The following is a 21,744-nucleotide window of genomic DNA, read 5'->3' on the forward strand; positions in this document are numbered from 1 at the left end:
TAAACAGTAACCTCATATTTCTTGTCCAATGGTGTTTTCTTCTTCATCAGTTTTCCTTCCCAGTGGAATCATTAGAACCCTCTGGTGAGGGGTAAGCCTTCTGTGTATTCGTGCTTATAGAAGAGAGGACAGAGCCTGTCTCAGCTTCATGTGACATCATAGTTTCCCTAGACTTCTTCAGAGTTTGTGTTAAATCTAATCCAACATCTGCACTGAATAGTGAAAGGAAACAATGGCTTTGCTGCTCCTGTACAGTTGCAAAGCACAGATGACTCATTAATGTCATACCGAGTTGAAGACTGTCATATAATACTTTCTGTTGTCAGGATTATTTTGCTTTTAGCTCTCCTCTGAGTAGAAAAAAAGTATACTCCACATCTACTTCCATGCCTATCCTTGGCTTTTGGTTCTTTGGGGTTTTCATTCACATTGTAAACATATATAAAATAATTTCAGAAATCTATCATCAGCCCAGGATAGGTCTAGAGTCCTTTGGTGGTTAGGTATGTTTTCTGTCTCAACCAGCCTGCCCTATACTCTTTGGAAATGAGTTTCTAGGCAATTACTGTGACATCCTTTTCTTCCACTTAACAACTTGTAACTGGAGAGACTCAGATAAAAGTAACCATAAGATTAAGGAATTTCAGAGTGTTCTATATCCTACCGTACTTAAAGTTTTATGGAGCTTATAGAAATGCATATACTGAAATAAAATTAAAATAAGAAAAACTAATGTGGACTGGGCATAGTGGCTTGCACCTGTAATCCCACCTAGTTGGGTAGGAGATAGGAAGTTTGTGGTCTGAGGCTGGCCTAGACAAAAATGTGAGTCTTTGTCTGAAAAATGTGGTCAAGTAGAAGAGTTCCTGATGCCTCAATACTTCAAATAAAAGACAGACAGAGAGGAAGGAGGGAGCAAGGAAGGAAGAAAGGAAGGAAAGAAGGAAGGAAGGCAAGCAGGCAGGCAAAAAGAAGATTCAGGGTGGCTTATGAGCTGGCTGCTGGTGGCTCATACCTGTAATCCTAGCACCTCAGGAGGCTGAGATCTGAGGATCACAGTTTGAAGCCAGCCCAAGCAGAAAAGTCTGTGAGACTCTTTATCACCAGTAAACTATTCAGAAAATGCTGGAAATGGTGCTGTGATTCAAGTGGTAGAGTACAAAGAGGCTCACAGACATTGTCCAGGCCTTGAGTTCAAGCCCATGACCAGCAAAAACAGAGAGAGATAAGAGAGAGAAAGAGACAGAGACAGAGAGACGAGAGAGACAGAGAAACAGAGAGAGAGACAGAGAGAGAGAAGGGGAGACATGAAATATATACCATAAATTTCTGAACAATTCCTCCTACTAATTGTATGTTGGTTGAATGGAAAAAATTTCAGATGTGTGAACTATTTCTGAATCAACATTGTAAATTAGTGATTGAATCAATGATTATTGACTAGATCTTGTTTATTAATGAACATGGACTGTACATTTCTCCTATATACTTTGAAGGCTACAAGATCATAGGACTGATAAACAAGAGAACTAGTCTTTTCATTGTAATGTTGCAATGTGGCATCAATTAGATTAGTTCAGCTCAGGTACTTAATGAATAACTTTGTCCATCCCTTAATTAGGCACAATTCAAAGTATGCCTAAATAATACGATAATATATATAACTATTAATGTTGTTCTGACATTTACCTGTGCTGATCAGATTTGCTAATTTAGGGCATCATTTCCTAAGCTGCTTAATCCTAAGATAACTGTTCCTGTGCTCTTCTCCTTTCAGTGCCCTGGGAGGCTCCTCAGCTCTTCATATTCCTGCTTTTCCAGGAGGAGGATGTCTCATTGACTATGTTCCTCAAATCTGCCACCTGCTCACCAACAAGGTAATTGCAAGTTTCATGATACCTCTTGTCTCTGAGATCCTTTCTTTCATACGCCACATCCCCAGAATGACCCTGAGTGTTCCTACTTCCTCAGACCATCTTACTTTAGCCACCATCTAATATCACTTCATCTGCTTAGAATCACAACCCATCCGTTTCTCCTGCTGTTTCCTTGTTCTCCTCTTCCTTTCTAAGGATCCTGACTTCCACTTGCAGTCTTATCTTCATCTTTTTACTTGATATCTTGAGATTTAAGTTACCCCCCCCCCTTTTTTTTTACTTGCTAGTCGTGGGGCTTGAACTCTGGGTCTGGGCACTGTCCCTGAACTCTTCAACTCAAGCCTAGCATTCTACCACTTGAGCTACAGTGCCACTTCCAGTTTTCTGGTGGTTAATTGGAGATAAGAGTCTCATGGACTTTTCCTACGTGGGCTGCCTTTGAATTAGGCTCCTCAGATCTCAGCCTCCTGAGTAGCTAGGATTACAGAAGTGAGCATCCAGTTTCCGACTAAGTCATCCTTTTCTTGAGTTTCCTTTTGTTTCCCAAGTTTTTGCAAAATGTAGCACTTGTGACACCTTCTTTCCAGATCATCTGTTACATGCATGCCTATGGATGTACTTGTCACTAGATGCTATCAATATAATTCCTTTTAAAATATTTTTTTATTTTCTTTAAGTAGTTGTACAGAGGAGCTGCCATTTAACAGAGCAGTTTATTAATGCAATGCTCTTGACAAATGTCACCCCTTTTAGCATTCTTTTTTTTTTTTTTTTTTTGGGTCCGGTCGTGGGGCCTGAACTCTGGGCCTGGGCGCTGTCCCTCAGCTCTTCAGCTCAAGGCTAGTGCTCTACCACTTGAGCCACAACACCACTTCCGGCTTTTTTCTTTTTGCTTATGTGGTGCTGAGGAATCGAACCCAGGGCAGCAGGCATGCAAGACAAGCGCTCTACCACTGAGCCACCTTCCCAGCCCCCCCTTTTAGCATTCTTACCCACCCCTACACATTACCCCTCCCCTCGCTTTTCTTAATTTTTAAGTTATTTATTGGATTTCTTTTGTCACTTAACAACGCAATTTATGTATACAATGCAACCGGGTAATTCTTTAAACTGCTTTCATTTCTTCCTGCTTTTCTGAACCTCTCCTTTTAATCATTCCTTGATTGTTCCTGTCATACCTGAGAGGCAGTTCACTAGCATCTTGCTTAAAGGGCAAGAATTCCAGATTCATTAGTCTTCTACTCAGCCATATCATATCATCTAAAGCTTTCTCTTAGCTACATTCATGAGCCCTTTACAGGTAGCTGAATTTACTATAATGGTAATTGTCAGGTATTTCCAGAAAGCATATGAATGTAGTTAATGTCTAGCCAGAGTGTATAGCTGAAAACTAGAGATATTAATGCACTAGCAACTCTGGCTTTCTTTCCTTTCCCACGTGGACTGTGACTCAGTTTGTTTAATTACCAAAGTACTGTTTTCTTTGTTCCTGTTGACTTGTTCATATTGGCTTGAAAAAAATAGATCTTTTGTTTGTCTCTCATTGGAAAGATACTGCATCTTCATATAGGAAATATTTTTGAAGTGCAATAATATCACAAAGCTTTCAGTATTATTTTCTAAATGTCAAAGAAACTGAAATCTGGCAACTCTGCAGCTGGGCCTGGCCCAGATTCCAGGGCATTTAGCTCTCATGGAATAGTGGCTTCTCCTGAGACCAGATTCCCCGAGCTACTACCCTCCTATGAGAATATGCAGAGGACAGAGTCCTTATTTACATTCTGGGGCTTTGCAATGCCTTCAAATCTGTGTCCCAGAATTATAGAGAAAAATGCAAATTGAGTCTTACAGAACTGAGAAGAAAAGCCTTTTTAAAGCTCTCCAATTGAGATTAATTTCTAGCCATACATTTTCCTCAAAAAAAAATTATAATATCGTTTTCCCGGAAATGTAAGAAGAATCAGTTCATTTTTCTTATCTGGTTCCCTTTCATTAATTTTACTTGTCTTTTGAAATTGGTGTTCTTCTGTTTGCTCTAAACGAGGACAGTATGGGCTGCTTTTAGGAACAATCTCTTCAAATGAATTTCCATAATTACATTGGAATCTATCTTTATAGCCAGTTTTGTTGTGGGTTTCTGTTAAAATGGTTTTCTGTTTTTAAAATCAAGTACACAGAACTGTTTTCATCCCCTTTTCAAACAAAGCCACTTAAGCAAGCTTATCATCTGTTTTTCTTTTCCGAAAATAACATTTCTGATCCTGCATTAAGCTTGCAATGTAAGCACTGTTTTTGTAAATTGACATAAAGCCCTATTTTATAAATAGAATTGTTTTACTTTTAAAGGGTACAACATGGCTATCAGTACCAATTGTGTCAAGGTTATTCCAAGTACTTTATCTTGAGCTTTCTTTAGCCATGGAAATGTATTGTGGCTGCAGCCAATATAAACAAATTGGGGGGGGGGGCTTCTTCTTATTGCTTCTTTCAACCATTGCAAGGACATTGTAAATAATTTGTTTTAATGGAAGAAGCTGGTACATAATGACTACCTTTCAAATGCCTAACTTAATGAGTTCACAATTTTTTAAATAGAAACTGTTATTTGGTGGTAACAAGGAAATATAAAAAGTTGCGATCTCTGATTCTAATACTTCTCATTCTGAATTTCAGGATGTTTAAAAGAAAGCATTATCTTAGCTTTTCAGTAGGAATTTGAGATAACCAACCTATTCCAATTGATAGGAAAAAATAGAGAATGTCAGCCGATAAAGCAAAAAGGATGATAGATGTTTTTAAGCCCACCATTTACCATCTTGCACCATTATTTTTAATTAATGAAATTAATTGATTCAGTCAAGAATCTCCCAACAAATACTAAAATTCCTAAATGAGTAGTTGATAGGGAACTATGCCTTCAGCTTCTTCAAGAGGTAAATACTGTGGATTTGGGGGCACGATTGTGCCTGTGGTACACATTCACCAAGGCAAAAGGGCACATCTCTTTACAATGGAGTCACCTGGCTATTGTTAACCACTTGGAGAAGCCCAGTATTAACTATGAAGATGTCTTGCTAAAAATGTTGACCCTGAAACGAATCATACCTTTAGTTCTAACTTCCACTTTATACAAAATAAAGGAAAAAAAGAAAGCAATCAGTGTCTTTAAAAGGGCAATCATGTGTGTGCTTTGGGACATATACAAGCATACATGCACATACACTCGAGGAGGTGCTATCATAGGTTGAAAGTCTTAAAAAGGCAAACTAATAATATGCCTTTGGAAAACTGGAGAACACTTTGGATAGCGTGCTAAATTTGTTGGGTGTAAGGGTATTTGTAGTTTCATAGGAGAATGTCTTATTTCTTTGAAGTTGCATACTGAAGTATTTAGGGATTAAACTGTCACAATGTCTCTAATTTTCTTTGAAATGTTTCAGCAGGATTGATTGATAGATGGGTAGGTAGATAGCTGGATGAAACAAGTAGACAAAATATTCAGAGTTGTTGAATATAGGTGGTGGGAATATGGGTGTTTATTTTCCCATCCTTTCTACTTCTCTAAATCTTTGAAGTTTTTCTATAAAGCATTGAGAATTGCCTATGCTTCTTCTCAGCTTGGGTTCCCATTTCAGGTGCAGTATGTGATTCAAGGATATCACAAAAGAAGAGAGTATATTGCTGCTTTCCTCAGTCACTTTGGCACGTAAGTTTTTACTCTGTTTAAACCATATACTAACAATACTCACACTTGCTGGTGACTCTGACCAGTAGATTTGGTTAAGAAAATAGCACTGAGGGGGCTGGGAAGGTGGCTCAGTGGTAGAGCGCTTGCCTTGCATGCCTGAGGCCCTGGGTTCGATTCCTCAGCACCACATAAGCAAAAAGAAAAAAAAAAGCCGAAGTGGCGCTGTGGCTCAAGTGGTAGAGCGCTAGCCTTGAGCTGAAGAGCTGAGGGACAGCGCCCAGGCCCAGAGTTCAGGCCCCACGACTGGACCCAAAAAAAGAAAATAGCACTGAGTTCTTACTTATGATACTTTATTGTATTTTGTTTATTCTAGAGCCCCCAGAATTCTTTTTAAAAACACAACTGTTTTTTGGTAGTACTCAGGGCCTTGAACTTCCTGGTTCTCTAGTACATGAGCAACCTACACCATCTACTGCCCTTCTTACCCCACTTTTTCTACTTTTTTTGCCAGCAACTGGGTTTGAACTCAGGATATTGTACGAGTTTAGTTTGCTCACTCTGCCAGTTGAATCATAACTGTAGCTCAGCTTTATGCTAATTATTTTGGTGATAGGCTCTTTCAGACTTTCAGCCCAGGCTGACTTTAAACCATATTCCTCCAGATCTCAACCTTCTTGAGTAGCTAGGATTTACAGGCATCAGCTACCAACACCAAACCATTTGTTGTTGTTGCATTCTTTAACAATTAACCGAAGCAAATATTCTCTTAGAGAGGCAGCATGCCTTGCCCAGCCACAGAAACCTTGGTAATAATGACTCCTATAGCATCCAGGGAAGTGATCCCTGACCACTGAGCTTTTTGCTGCCTGCAAAGTGTTTTACTTCCATCATCTTCTAGTGTAGTCATGAGATGAGGCTGGCAGGAAATTTTGCTCCCTTTTTTCAGATATCCCTGAGACTGTGGGAAATTCATTGACTCAGTAGAAGTCACACACTTAGAAAAAAGACAGCCAGAGCTGGAACTCCATGTCTCTAGGATTCAGGTCTCCTGACAGGATTTTACCACCAACACTGCTTCATGGTTTGGGGGGGAGGGGGCGGGAATCTAATATTAGACCCAAAAATGGTGACTCACACTTGAGAGAAGGAGTGGAACTTGGTGCCAGGAGGGAATCGGAAAGCATGGAGCTGTGGCCATGCCATGGAGGGAGCATGGGTGGTTCTTGCCTGCTACCTTACCAATCAGGAGCTGTTGTCTCTGACACCCTGTTTGAACTCACCTATGACATGGCTACTTCACCCTTCACCGAGAGGACAGGGTATGGGGGCAGTGGGGGTGGGGGGGGTGGCAACCAAAGGATTTTACATACTTTAGAAGAAAAGTAATACTAATCCCAAATATAGTCATTTTTTCTCATTACTGCAAGCACCCCGGGGCACTGAGGCATTATTTAGATGGATGGTGAAATTGGGCTTTGTAGTGTTGTTGCTGATCTTGTTTCTTAATTTGTCCTTTTACTCATAACTAATGCTTCCATTTTATGGTTTGCCTTGTTTTCTCATAACCCTGAGAGGAAGTTTACCAATATTGCATTTGCTTGACAGATAAGGAAGCCTCTGTTTCCTCATTTCATTCAAAGATTAAATGATTTGCCAGAGGTCATAATAGCACATTTCAAAGCTGTGACTTAAACCTAGATGCTTTCATTCCAAACCTCAAGCCCTCCCTGACCCTCACCTGCCTGAAATCTGTTTGAGGTTCAACAGCCCTGACCTTATGAATAGAGTCCTAACTTGGGACTGTCTCTTTTAGATCTTATTTTGATGAGGGTTTTCTGTTTGTGTATGTTTTTGTTACTTAGAGGTGTCGTGGAATATGATGCAGAAGGCTTTACAAAACTCACTCTGCTGCTCATGTGGAAAGACTTTTGTTTTCTTGTACACAGTGAGTATCCTTTTGCTATCAACATCAGCACGCATTTAAAACTGTTACAAATGACATGGAGTAATCAGTATGTGAGCTTTCAGAGTCCTGGTTCTAGCATGTGTGCATTTATTGTGTGATGGGAAAACCAGAATATCTGTAAACCTTAATCACTAGGATGATTTTGCCCCTCAGGGAATAGCTAGCAATGTCTGGTGACATTTCGGGTTGTCACAGTGAGAGAGAGGAATCATTATTGGCATCTAGTGGGTAGAGGCAATGCAACAAAATGACCAAGTGCCCCTACCAGGACAACCCCTCTTAACAGGAAATTATTGAGTCCATGGTGTCAGTGTCTCCAGGCCAGAGCAGCCTTGCCTTAGACAGATTTCTTTTTCAAAGTCTCTTTCCCATATGAGATCTCAAAACTTTTGATCATTTGGTTTTCTTTTTTAGGAAGTTTAGCACACAGTTTTAGAGCTTCAGAGACCATATCCATGGCCCTATCTGTGTAGACCCCTTAGCTGGGTCACAGTATAGCAGACAAACAGAACCAGTTACATGCAGAAGAGTCCAATTGCATTGGGTGGCTTGGCTTTATAAAAGCCCATTCCTGTGGGAATTACATTAATCTGTCCCCAAAGCAGTGCCTTCAGTGCCATAACCATGTTCTACTAGGCTTTACCTCCTAAAGATTCTACTACTACTTACTTCTTAATACTGCCACACTGGGCCCAAACTTCTAGCATAGCAGCCCTTGGGGGACATAGCCACATTCTAGCAGAGCTGCTAGAAGAGGAGATTACCACTTGCAGTGATGCTCAGGAATAAAAGATCATCCACGTCCCAGCTCCTGCCGACCCTCTTGTGAGCATATTCAGTGTGCATAGTTTGCTATTGCTTTTAAATGTCTACAAAATATTCTCTATGACATTGTATAACCACAACTTCCTACCACTCCTTCTTTACGTCACTGTCTTAGCTTTACCAAGTCAGACATGTGAAATTGAGTCCCAGTGAAATTTTTCACTTCACTTTGAATTCCCTTCTTCAGAAACACAGAACCCTAGGCAGTATTTTAGAGCAGCTACAAAGGGACCTTGGGGTTTAATTTACCTTTCCAGAATGTTTCTAAGATTGTCATTTCTTTCCTCCCCAGGCTGTTTGCTCCCTTGTCCCTTCATGTCACTGCTACACTCTTGGCGGATAAGAACATGGCTGTGAATCAATGGACTTAGATAGTATTTCCTGCACCATCATTCACTCACAGCTTGTCCTTAAACACATTATTTCCACCCTTTTGCTCCTTCTTTATCTAAAACGTAGGGCTTGCTACATCAGAGCAAAGCTTGCTTAGATAATATGTTTTCTTCAGTCAGGCAGTTCTGCATCTGACACTTACCTTCCTTTAGAAGCATCTGCTTGCTTGGCTACAACACCCAAGGGACCATTTGTTCCTTTTTTCCTTCCATAAAGATGGGGAGTTGAACACAGGGTGGCAGGGACATGACAAAGAACACTGCAATAAATTATTCTGGGATCTCAAGATGTGAACGAGGAGGAAGGAAGTGCCTGGAGATAGAGCCAGTCTTCTGTGGGTGGCTCCACCATTTTCTGGAGGTTGAAGACCTAACAGGACATGAAATAGCATTCCTGCTCCCCCTCCCTCTGCATTCATTCGGGGCAAGCAAGATAGTGTCAGCAGAATAGGTGCTAGTGGGTAACTCTTTTTTGGGTGTTAGAGGAAAGAGGCAGACATCTCTGATCCCTTCTTAGGGGAGAGTACAGAAGTGAGACCACTGCAGGGAAAGACATGGTATATGTTCTGGGATCCCACTGGAATGACAATTTCAGGAGTGGAACTGTAGGCCAGAGTGTGGCGATGGCACTTTCCTTTTCCTTTATTATGTCTTTCCTTCCTGCATTTATCATCAGTTAGTGAAATGACAACAGAATCAGAAACTTTCCCACTCAGAAATGTTTTAGGAAGGTTTTGTGGATGTGATCTAAGAAGTGTCCATTAGCTCTAGAGAAAGAAATTCCATATTTTCCGAATTGTTCTTACCATTAGTGGTAGATGTCTTCAAGCCAGTAGCTTTTCAGGCAAAGAATAGACACAAGAGCAGGCCTTGGGGAAGTGATGACTCCTCTCTTCCTGGGCCCCACTGAGCACGCTGTAAGTAGACAAAGGAAGACACAGGCTGTGTGTAGTAGCACAGTTGCTACTACACACAGTAGTAGGGAGAGAAGGGGAGAACATTGAGATCCTCAACTTCTAAAACAATAGGCAAGATCCTGTGACTGTGACCTATAAATCACTGGGTCATCCCACATGGACCTTAGGGCATGTCTTCCTAACAAATGCCTATCAGACCAAACCTGCCCATTTTGCTGTACCTTTATGTGCAATCAATTGACCTGAGCTCTTGAGCTCAGTGAGATAAAATTTTAAGTTTAATCTTAAGACTCTTGCAGAACTGTAGCAGGAGTTGGAAAACTGAAGTCTGGAGGCCAGATCCCACCATCAGCCTATTTCAATATGGTTCTCAAGCTAGGAATAGTGTTTACATTTTTAAAGGATAACAAAAGAAATAATGTGCAGAGATGATGTACATTATAGGCCTACAAAGCCAAAAATAGTCATCATTTGGCCCTTTCAACCCTTGGTCTAGATGAGAAAAGACAGCAAGTAAAATTGAAGTAGAATGGTATGATTCAATTATTGTGGCTGTGGTAAGGGGGTACTGGTGGGTGGGGGTGGAATCTGACAGTGAGACATGTTTTGTTCAGGGCTGGTGAGCAAACCCAGGGCCTGCTATATGCATGGTAGGCAGTTACTCTACTTCTGAGCAACATCCTTGGTTTTGTTGTTGTTGTTGTTGAGATAGGCTCTTCATATGTACCTTAGGCTGTCCTTGAATTTGCTGTTGAGACCAGGATGGCCTTGAACTTGCCATCCTCCTGCCTCAGCCTCCTGAGTTACTGAGATTACAGGTGTATACCTCCAGGCTTGGGTACGGTATGCATTTTAAAAACAAATACCAGCCAGGTACTGGTGACTCACACTTGTAATCCTAGCTACTCAGGAGGCTGAGATATGAGGATTGTGGTTCGAAGCCAGCCTGGACAGAAAAGTCCATGAGACTCTTATCTCCAATAAACTAATTGGAAAAGGCCAGAAATGGGCTGTGGCTCAAGTGGTAGAGTGCTAGCCTTGAGCACAGAGAGGCTCAAGGGTAGCACCCAGACCCAGAGTTTAAGTCCCACGACTGGCAAAAACAAAAACAAAAAAATCTTGTTACTATCCTATTATATATACAAGGGATATATGAAAGAAAATTATTCTAGTTTTATATTACATATATAATTATATTAACATATGTACATATGAATGTTGTTGGTTGTGGGGCTTGAACTCTGGGCTTGGGTGCTATCCCTGCACTCTTCAGCTCAAGGCGAGTGCTCTACTGCTTGAGCCACAACCCCACTTCCAGTTTTCTAGTGGTTTATTGGAGATAAGAGTCTCACTGCCTGGGCTGGCTTTGAACCATGGTCCTCCATCTCAGCCTCCAGAGTAGCTAGGATTACAGGTGTGAGCTACTGGCGCCTGGCAAGCTCTCTTAAATGGAGAGATGGATAATAAAGAAGTAAATGAGCAAATGCATAAATCTCAAATGGCGCCAGTGCTGTGATGGAGCAGAGCAGAGGGCTGTGCTAGATACCAAGGAGCTGCTGTTAGTGTGGATGGGGAGGAGACATCCAGCAGCTGAGGCAGGCTGGGTGGGCGGGGCAGGCTGGGCACAGTCAGCAGTGGGAGAGTCAGATGTTGATTTGTTGGGGAGGTTGCTTCATTTTTTTTTTTATTTTTTATTTATCTATTTATTTATTTTTGTCGGTCGTGGGGCTTGAACTCGGTCTGGGCTCTGTTCCTCAGCTCTTCAGCTCAAGGCGAGTGCTCTACCACTTGAGCTACAGCGCCACTTCCGGTTTTCTGGTGGTTTATTAGAGATAGGGAGTCTCACGGTCTCTCCTGCCCAGGCTGGCTTTGAACCACAATCCTCAGATCTCAGCCTCCTGAGTAGCTAGGATTACAGGCGTGAGCCACCAGCGCCCGGCGTCATTTTTTTTTTTTAAATTACTTTCTTCATGATTTGTTTTTGAGACTGTACTATGGATCTTTAACTTGACCCAATCTACTTCAAGTTAGTTGTGACTTAATTCTGATAAAAGGTTAACAACTGTACTCCTATGCTTCCTCTTTGTTTTTGCTACTAACTGCTATACATGTTACATTGATGTATGAAATACTATATTTAACACACTATAGCTGTCTACCATTGCTATAAACTATCATAGATTTTAAAGAAAAGAGAAAAGCAATTCTCTTGTGAATGGCCCTGCTGCTGTTTCTGGGGTACCTTTGCTGGCTTGGACTGCTATGGTAATCCATTTTACCATTGTCATGGGGGTGTGGAGGGGTGGCAGGTTTGCTGAGTCTAAAGAATGATGGGTTTGGACTAGGAAGGTGGCTCAGTGGTAGAGCACTTGCCTTGCAATGCATGAGGCCCTGAGTTCGATTCCTTAGCACCACATAAGCAGGAAAAAAAAAACTGGAAATGGGCGTTGTGGCTCAAGTGGTAGAGCGCTAGCCTTGAGCTGAAGAGCTGAAGGACAGCGCCCAGGCCCAGAGTTCAGGCCCATGACCAGACCCAAAAAAAAAAGAAGAAGAAGAAGAAGAATGATAGGTTTCTCTCTTTTAAAAAAATTTTATTTTAATGATTAATGCTGGCATGAATTTCTTAATATTCTTTCTGTGTCTTTATTTCTGTGTTCATTCATTCATTCGACTTACTTGTTCAGTAAGTACAGAAAACAGTTATTTTTCTTCATCAGAGGGCTGTTTCTAATAAAATTCTAACTTTTAATTTTTCAAGTGAGAAAAAATTAACATTTGAATCTTAAGGCCAATAAGTTAGAAAGCAGGACATCTTTTGAAAGGCTTGGTTTGGTGGCTACAGATACTTCAGCTCTGATTAAATCAAGCAGCCTGCTGCTTCCTTGTCTCTTACACAGGAAATGATTTATGTAGATGTTGCACTATTGCCTCACCACAGAGGCAAAGCCACCACAGCAGCCACTCTGTTCATGAGCCAAGTGATGAGATTCCCATATTCCTCCATAGAAAAAGCGATCTGCCAGGCGCTGGTGGCTCATGCCTGTAATAGCCACTCAGGAGGCTGAGATCTGAATTCAAAGCCAGCCTGGGCAGGAAAGCCTGTGAAAATCTTAGAATCTCGTGGTTGTTAGCCATGAGCAGAACAGCTGAACCCCCATTACAGGGAATAGAGGAAAGGGAAGGAAAGGAAAGAAAGAAAGGGAAGGAGGGAGAGAAGGTGGGAAGGTGGCCTGTGTAGAACATTTGCCAGGCAGCAAACAAGATGGCTGCTGGATGACTCAGCAAAACCTAAACCATGATGCTTTTCCAAACTTACTTTTTAGATGCAAATTGCATTTTTATATGAATGAATACATTTGAAGAACAAATGAGAATCAGAAAGGATTAAATTGATTAATCAGAGTCGATTGAAATTTAGTAGCCCCAATGGTATGTATTAGAAATTGCTGCAAGCCAAGTTCATAAAGAAATACAATGTTATTTTAGATTTAGCTTGTTCATTTTCTATCAGAGATAGAGATTATAAGTTTAATTAAGTTGATTGTTTCTCAAATGAATAATAACTATCAAACTAACAGGAACCAGTTGGTTATGAATAAAAAGTAAAACCAATCATTTCTTGATGTTGCTTAGTGGCAAAGAATATGGCTGGGTGCCATTGACTCACACCGGGAATCCTAACATCTCAGGAGACTGAGATCTGAAGATCACAGTTTGAAGCCAAGGCAGGGCAAGAAAGTTCAGACTCTTATCTCCAATCAACCAGCAAAAAGCTGTGGTTTAAGTAGTAGAGTAACAGCCTTGAGTGAAAAAGCTAAGAAATAGTACAAGGTCCTGAGTTTAAGCCCCAGTAAACACAATAATAATAATAATAATAATAATAATAATAAGGGAAAAAATTTAATCTTTCTAATATCTTTTCATTTTACCTATGAGAGCTACTGGATCCTTTTTACACCTGAAACACTCTGGTTAGTTTTCATCTGAGACTTCTTGAGGGTGGTTAGCCCTGTGCTTTCATTTTTTTCATTCCACACACAAGCACACAATACTCTCAGTTCACTACTCAGAGCCTAGGTCCCTAGGCAAGCCACTCTCACTGTTTTGACTCAAATTGAAACTTGCATTTCATCTTTAGATCAAATATGTAAGTTCTGTGCTGAGTATTTATTTCATTCATCTTCTTGGAAATACTCTATTGTGGTGCCTTGGATTTATACACCTTTTTAAAAGATTTTTAAAATTATTTTTAGATATAAATTTTTGTTATTATATTAAGGAGTTGTACAGAGGGCCTTTTAAAGATCTTAAAGGGTCCCTTGTAAGGCAGAAGTTGTAAACTAACAGGCAATAATTTCTTTTTCTCTTTACCTTGTATAGGTTGTATGATTCTTTTCCATAGTAATTATTGAATTAAAGTGATTGTGAAAAAGTGAGTTTTTCTGATCAAAGAAAGTCTATGTAAATTTTCAGTGATTTTTTTTTTTTTACTTAAAAATGTATGCAACCGAGATCATCTTAACAAATTTTAACCAGAAAGGCATCTCACACAATGAAGTAAAGAAAGCTGCTAACAGAGAGTAACCTATAATTTTGATTTTTTTTTTTTTTTTTGGTGCCAGTCCTGGGGCTTGAACTCAGTTGTCTGGCACTGTCCTTTAGATTTTTTATTTAAGGCTGACATTCTACCATTTGAGCCATAGCTCCACTTCTGGCTTTTTGGTATAGTTAATTGGAGATAGGAATCTCATGGATTTTTCTTCTTGGACTGACTTCAAACCACAGTTCTCAGCCTCCTGAGTAGCTACGATTACAGGTCTGAGCCACCGGCACCAGGCTAAAAACTCTGCTTATAATCAATACTAAAATAGTAACACGGGGGATACATAGGCATCACTTGGTACAAAAATGTTTCTGTTGAAGATCACAGGAACCATAGTTAACATGTATGCCATGCCCCAGCCACTGTTCCCAATACTTTGTATATATGACTTAATCCTTCCAACACCTTTCTGAAGGTAATTACTAGTATTACCCCCATGGAACAAAAGGAAAAACTATTGCAAGATGTAAGTGATAGCCAGGACTTAAATCTAGAAACTGATTCTAGACCCCATGTGCTAAGCTTCAGGTAATTGTTTGGCAGTATCCACTGGTGGGTGACAACTTTTAGACTCTCTGAGAACTCCACAGAGAAACTGGAAGCCCCAAGAACTAGAGTAAAAGATCAATGCCCTATCATGCACAAGTCAGAAAGATGATCACTGTCATCATCTCTGAGGAGGAAGAATGGACATCTCATTAGAGATGGTAGAACTAGCTGAAGGCAGAGAAACATGAGACTGGAGTTATTCCCCAATGGTAGTGTCAGTTTATCTGATTCTAATTCCCTGCCCAGCAACACAAATATACTAACTAGCCAGAGGTAGGGATTCATTCTGTGGCCACTGAAAGAACAAAACTAATTAAATCAGCTAGAGAATTAACTTGCTACTGAGAATTTTTTAAGACTTGGTTTAACCTAGTTATTAATAATAAATGTGGTTATTGATCATGGTTTGACATAAAATCCCATGAAAACCTGCAAGGTTACATGCTTTCCCAAATTCAGGAGCAATGCAAGTATGGAGGAGCCTGATTCTGAGATGAGAAAGAAGCAGGTGGGACTGTGGCAAGCTTCACTCCTTTACATACAGAATAATCATTTCTGCGGACTGGATCTATACTGAATGCTGTGATTCTTAAAGAAAAGAAAGGAAGAGAAAAAGGGAGAGGGAAAGGGACTATTTATTATAGAAATTTCAAAAGTAGAGGGCTGCAGCCATGGTTCCAAAGTGGTAGAATGTTTCTCTAGTAAGCACAGGGCTCTAAGATGAAGCCCCAGTATAACCTCTCTTGAAAAATAGAGGAAAAGGAAGTAGGAAAAAAAAACTATAATGAACCTCTGTGTGGCCATCACACATTGCAATTTTTATTGTGGCTTGTTTTTAATTAATTATTTTGCTGGTCCTCAGGCTTGAACTCAGGGCCCAGGGTTGCTTCCCTGACCTTTTTTGTTCAAGGCTTATTTGAACCACAGATTTTTTTTTTTTTTTTTTGGAGCTAAAGCTGTCACCTACTCTCAGTGTGTTCAAATCCAGTCATCGATCTTGAAAGCTTTCCTGTAGAAGAGTTGTAGAATAGAAGAGCTGTGGTCCCAAATAATGGATGTTACAACCAGTTTTCCTTTTCCATAAATTAGTTAAGAAAATATGATTAGTTGAGGCTGTTAAAAACATCAGCTCACCCACAGAAACCAAAATCTTTTTTTGGGGGGGGGTCCGGTTATGGGGCCTGAACTCTGGGCCTGGGCGCTGTCCCTCAGCTCTTCAGCTCCAGGCTAGTGCTCTACCACTTGAGCCACTTCCAGCTTTTTTCTTTTAGAGTATGAGCCATCCAGTCAGTATGCCAGTTTTTAATGGCATGCTTAGCAGTTAGAGGGCACATATGTCAGAAGTATTTAACATTTTTTTGTGCCAGAGACAACTTTGGTGCAACCTGTGAAGCCCTTCTTTAGAGAACAGCATTTAAAAATCAAAGAAACAAAATATCTCATACTAAAAAAGGGAAAACAAGTCTATTGAAGTACTGTTATCAGATCTTTAAAAAGTTACAATGGAAATAGCACAATGAAATGCCTCCCCAAATGGCTGAATGCTGATAAAATTAATTAATTAAAAATTTTAAGGTAGAGATAGAAGAATGTATTTATTAGCTCATAAAATAATAGTACCCAGTGGCAAATCAAATAACTACTATAATTAAAAGTCATGATGAATGTAAATATAATTTTGAGATTATGGACAACACTTATGACAAGATAAGAAAATAACAGAGTCATGGTACAGATTGTTGAAGTAGAGAATTTCTGAAAGCCCTCTCCTTCAGAGGTAAGGGTGAGCCATCATGCTGCCCTGGCCTGAGCTTTGTGATGTGAGAGCAAGAATGGGGATAGAAACTAGGTTTCTTAAGTTTAGATACTCTTCCTATGTGTGAGTGGCTCAATTCTCAGATCCTAAGGCAAGCACTTTTACAACAGTGTAAGTTCGGTATTATACTGTTGACATCTCAATATTAGCCTAAACTACTAATGCTCATTATAAAGAAAATGCTAGAAAATAATACTCTGCCTTAAGTTTTAATGACTTGTCCAGGTACAGCACAGATTCAACTTCCTGAAGCCCATAATGTGCATTTCCCCATCTTTTGAGGGTATAATGCACATGTAGTAAAGTTCACCAACTTTAAATAAATCCTTGGATGAATTTTGGCAATCACATACAGCCATAGACTCAATATCACAATCAAGACAAGAATGTTTCTGTATGCTGGGCACTGGTGGCTCACGCCTGTAATCCTAGCTACTCAGGAGGCTGAGATCTGAGGATCAAGGTTCAAAGCCAGCCTGGGTAGCAAAGTCCATGAGACTCTTATCTCCCATAAACCACTAGAAAACCTTATCTCCAATAAAACACTAGAAAACCTGAAGTAGAGCTGTGGCTCAAGCAGTAGAGTACTCGCCTTGAGCTGAAGAACTGAAGGACAGTGCCCAAGCCCAGAGTTCAAGCCCCATGACTGACCAAAAAAAAAAAGAAAGAAAGAAAGAATGTTTCTGTCACCCTAAAAGGTTTCCTCATGAGCCTTTGCAGTTAATCCCTCACCTGATTTCTGGTTCCAGGTAGCCACTGACCATTTCCTGTTATTACAGTATACTTGTTATACAATTCATAGAGTTTGTTAAAGTAGAATTATACATTATATAGGTTTTTTAAATTGAATTTCTTCTACTTAATGTTTTTGAGATCTATGCATATTACCGTGTGTATATGTGTCAGTGTTTTATTTTTGTTTATTGCTGAGTAGTATTCTATTTTTCCATTCCATTGTTTATCCGTTTACTTGATAATGAACATTTTATTTCTTTCCAGTCTCTGGCTATTAAGAATAATTTTCCTTGAACATAATTCAAGAGCAAATCTTTGTTTTGACATATGTTTTTATTTTTCTTGGGTTAGATGTGGGAATGGGAATGCTGAGTCATATCGTAAGTATATGTTTAACTGAGTAATACACTGCCATACTATTTCCAAAGACTGACTTTTTACATTTTCCTTAATAGTATGTGAGAGTTCCAGTTCTTCCACATCCTTTCCAACTGCTACCCTGAGTCTTTTTAATTGTAGCTATTGTCGGGTATGTTGTAGTGTCTCATTGTGGCCTTTAACTTAATGTCTATTGGTGTTGAGCATCTTTTCACATGTTTACCATTCAAGTAAGTAAATTTGAAGTGTCTGTTCAAATCTTTTCAATTGGCCAGTTGCCTTATTATTGAGTTAGAGGGTTTTTGTTTTTGAGGGTATGTGTATGTGTGAGAGTGTGTGTGTGTGTGTGTGTGTGTGTGTGTGTGTGTGTGTGTGTGTGTGTGTGTGTGTGTGTGTGTTAGGAATCAAACTTAACACCTCTCACACGTATTAGACAAATACTATACAATTGAGCCACATCCTTAGCCCCAAGTTATGAGTTCCTTGTATCTTTGGAAAGAAATCTTTGTCAGTTCATATGTTCTGCAAATATTTTAAAGACTTTTTACTTTCTAGAAACAAAACTTGTATAATTTTGATGAAATCTGTTTCATCATTTCTTAAATTTACAGCCATGTGTTTTGCATCTTACTTAAGAAGATCTTGATTTATCCAGTTCACAAATGCCTTCTAAGTTATTTTCTTTTTAATTTTTCTTCTTTTTGAGGCAAGGTCTTGGAATGGATCTCAGACTAGCCTTGAAATAAAATAAAGCAGTCTTGATATGAGTGGAAGGGAAGAAAATGGTTCAAGAAATACCTTCTGAGTTAAACTGAATAAGGCTTAGTAACTGACTCCAGGTAGAATATGAGGGTCTAAGAAAACGTAAGTTGAGTCCTAGAGTTCTACTTTTGGCTTCAAAGTAGTTGATGATGCCGTCAGCTAAAGCAAGGATTCTATTAGGAAGAGCAGATTTGGAATTGATGAGCCCAGGTCTGGGATATTTTGTGTGTTAGCAGGCCCAGGAACATCCTGGTGAAGAATGAATGTGTAAGAACTCCTATGGAGCCATGTGTGATGGAGGCGCTCACTAGCATTACAACCTGCAGTCCATTACAAGCTGGGAAGCCCTTCCTATCCCCAGTGCACATGCGTTTGAACTATTTAGTCTGGCTAGACCCTTTTCCCCCTCAGTCATCCTTCACACAGATAGGAAATCTAGTTTGGAACCAAAACACAGTTAATAGGATTTTTCTTCCAGATAGGTGGTTGGGATGGTCTGCCCTAGCATGCACTGAAAGAGCTTGAGGAGTGACTTCTGACTAAGAAGACCCTTTGGCTAAACTTAAACCCTCCAGTGGGAGGAAGGTTAAAGGGATGTCAAAACACAACTCACCAAAGGACAAATGCAATATGATTCCACCCATATGAGATAACTAGAACGGTCAGATTCTTAGGAATAGAAAGCAATGGTAAGTGTCCAGAGCTGAGGGGAAGGGAGAATGGGAAGTTGTATTTAATAGACTTGACATCTCAGTTTGGGGTGATGAAGAGTTCTGGAGATGGATAGTGGTGATATACAACAATGTGAGTATATGGGTTGGGAAGGTGGCTCAGTGGTAGAGTGCTTGCCTTGCATGCATGAGGCCCTGGGTTCGATTCCTCAACACCACATAAGCAAAAAGAAAAAAGCCAGAAGTGGCGTTGTGGCTCAAGTGGTAGAGTGCTAGCCTTGAGCTGAAGAGCTGAGGGACAGCGCCCAGGCCCAGAGTTCAGGCCCCACGACCAGACCCAAAAAAATTTAAAAAAAATAAATAAAAATTAAAAAACCATGTGGGAATACTTTATGACACCTGCTAAGATGGGAAATTTTATTATGCTTAACCACAACTTGAAAAATGAAAAAAAATTAAAATGTACAATTCATCAGTAAGCGGGCATCTTACTGGTCATTTCTTCAATCCCAGTCAATTTCATCTCATCCATTTTCACCAAAAAGTCACTGGAATAATTTTTTAATTTATAGGTAATAATACTTTGTATTTCATCCGAGATACATAAAATCATTTATTGAGTGTTTATATGCAAAGTACTGTGCTAAATACTTTCCATTCATAATTTCATACAATTCTCTAACAGCCCCAGTAAGGTTGGGGTATTTACTATCCCCATTTTATAGAAAAGCAAACTGAAGCATACCTAGTTGAAGGAAATAGCATTTGGGCCAAGACCTTCTGATCCCGGATCTCTTATTCTCAGCAATTCAATAAAAATTCCCAGTCTATGTACTGGGCACACCTCTGTGTCACTGCTAGACCAACCTATAGACGTCTGATCTCAGCAGTTATTGGGGGAGCTGGAGCCCATAGTCACCTTATCTACTGCACCCATTTTCCTTAGTATGTCATAAAATAACATCATTTCAGAGAGATTTCAAGCATAGTGTGCTCTACTGTTTCTTCTACAACGCTGAGAATACCCTGTGTATGCATATGGTCTGGAGAATCATAACCTCGATGTACACTGTGGGTAGGAATGCCAACTTGTAGTTCCTTCTCAGTCTCCCAGTGTTTCCTGTAGTGGTCCCAGCTATGAAGCTGTCCCTTTGTACTGAATCTTTTGAACTCTCCCACCATTGAAAAGGTGGATTAAGGTTCCCATGTATCCAAGGAGACTATAGTACCTGCTGGAATCAGCAAACTTTGCATACAGGTGAGCATAGAAAAGATAATTGCCAGAGGGAATCTAAACAATGTGATTAAGACCAGGGAACTAACAACTACATTGACATTTTAAATGCTATCCACCATGCAATCTCGCTGGAAACCAGTGTCTCCACTCAGGTTTATTTTATTTCCTGAGAAAGCTACAAGTTCAGTTCCGTGTGTTTTCTGTTAGTCTTTTAGGTGAGACACAGAGCCTCATTTAGCTTTAGAGGTCTTCAGTTTTATAAGAGGTTTTCTTTCTTTTCTTTTTTTTCTTTTCGTTTTCTTCCTTCCTTTCTCTTCTTTCTTTCTTTCTTTCTTTCCTTCTTTCTTTCTTTCTTGCCTTTCTTTCTTGCCTTTCTTTCTTTCCTCCTCCTCCTCCTCCTCCTTGTTTGTTTGGTGTTGATACTAGGGCTTGAACTCAGGGCCAGGGCTCTCTGTCTCTGAGTTTCTTTTGCTCAAAAGCTGGCATTCTACCATTTGAGCCAAAACTTCACTTTTGGTTTTAGGCAGAGGGGTGGTAGTTTATTAGAGATAAAAGTCTCAAGGACTTTTCTGCCCAGGCTGACTTTGAACAGTGATCCTCAGATCTTAGCTTCCTGAGTAGCTAGGATTATAGGCATGAGCCACTGGTACCTGGTTTGAGATTTGCCTTCTTAAAAACCCCCAAATGAAAGCAGAGTTTAATTCTGCCAACATTTCAGTATATCCTTTGTGCAGAATACCATCCTGAACACTTAAGATCTGAGGCTAACTGGAGCAGTGCTTTTCTAAAAGTACTTAAAAGAGTTAGATCAGTGAACATTGTCTTATTTTGCTTAAGCTCTTTAGCTAAGCTGATATTACTAATTTTTTAAAAAAATTTTGGTTTGGATATATGCTTGGAAATCTATGTATTGTAAATTGTCTTCTTTGTTAGGCATATTAAAAGAATTTGCAGTTTATTCTTAAGCTTTTATTTGATTGAGATCTCAGAAATGAATTGTGGTCTCAACAAAAGCATCTCCAAATGGCATAGCCTTTGTTTCATGTTAGACGACCCGAATGCACCAAAGCCCTCAAATTCAAATGCTCCACCACAGCCAATGAGAAGGTAGACCCTTTTCAGTGGGATGATGCTGGAACACTGTATTTATAAGAAGATGAAAATATGCTCAGTTGGCCTCTAACCAAGGGGACAAAAGACTTCAAAGACCGGCTCTTCTGGAAGATGAACAGCCCAAGATTGCAGACTCGGTGGACTCCACAGAGAGCAAACAGAAGGAGATCATACATCCTGATGTTCAAAGATAGTTTATTCCAATATCGTTTATT

At 39.9% G+C, this 21,744-nt stretch overlaps 1 protein-coding gene across 2 annotated transcripts in view; it reads left to right on the forward strand.

The window, feature by feature from the left end:
- Nucleotides 1–21,744, forward strand: part of Babam2 (BRISC and BRCA1 A complex member 2) — a 397,121-nt gene that overhangs the window by 315,374 nt on the left and 60,003 nt on the right. For both annotated transcript variants that reach the window (XM_042696762.1, XM_042696763.1), the window contains exons 8-10: nt 1,778–1,877; nt 5,513–5,583; nt 7,428–7,510. In XM_042696762.1, coding sequence (XP_042552696.1) covers nt 1,778–1,877; nt 5,513–5,583; nt 7,428–7,510 — 254 coding nt within the window. The remainder of the gene's footprint in view (nt 1–1,777; nt 1,878–5,512; nt 5,584–7,427; nt 7,511–21,744) is intronic.

The sequence above is a fragment of the Dipodomys spectabilis genome, unplaced genomic scaffold (assembly GCF_019054845.1).
Source record: "Dipodomys spectabilis isolate Male_0828 unplaced genomic scaffold, ASM1905484v1 ptg000210l, whole genome shotgun sequence".
NCBI lineage: Eukaryota > Metazoa > Chordata > Mammalia > Rodentia > Heteromyidae > Dipodomys > Dipodomys spectabilis.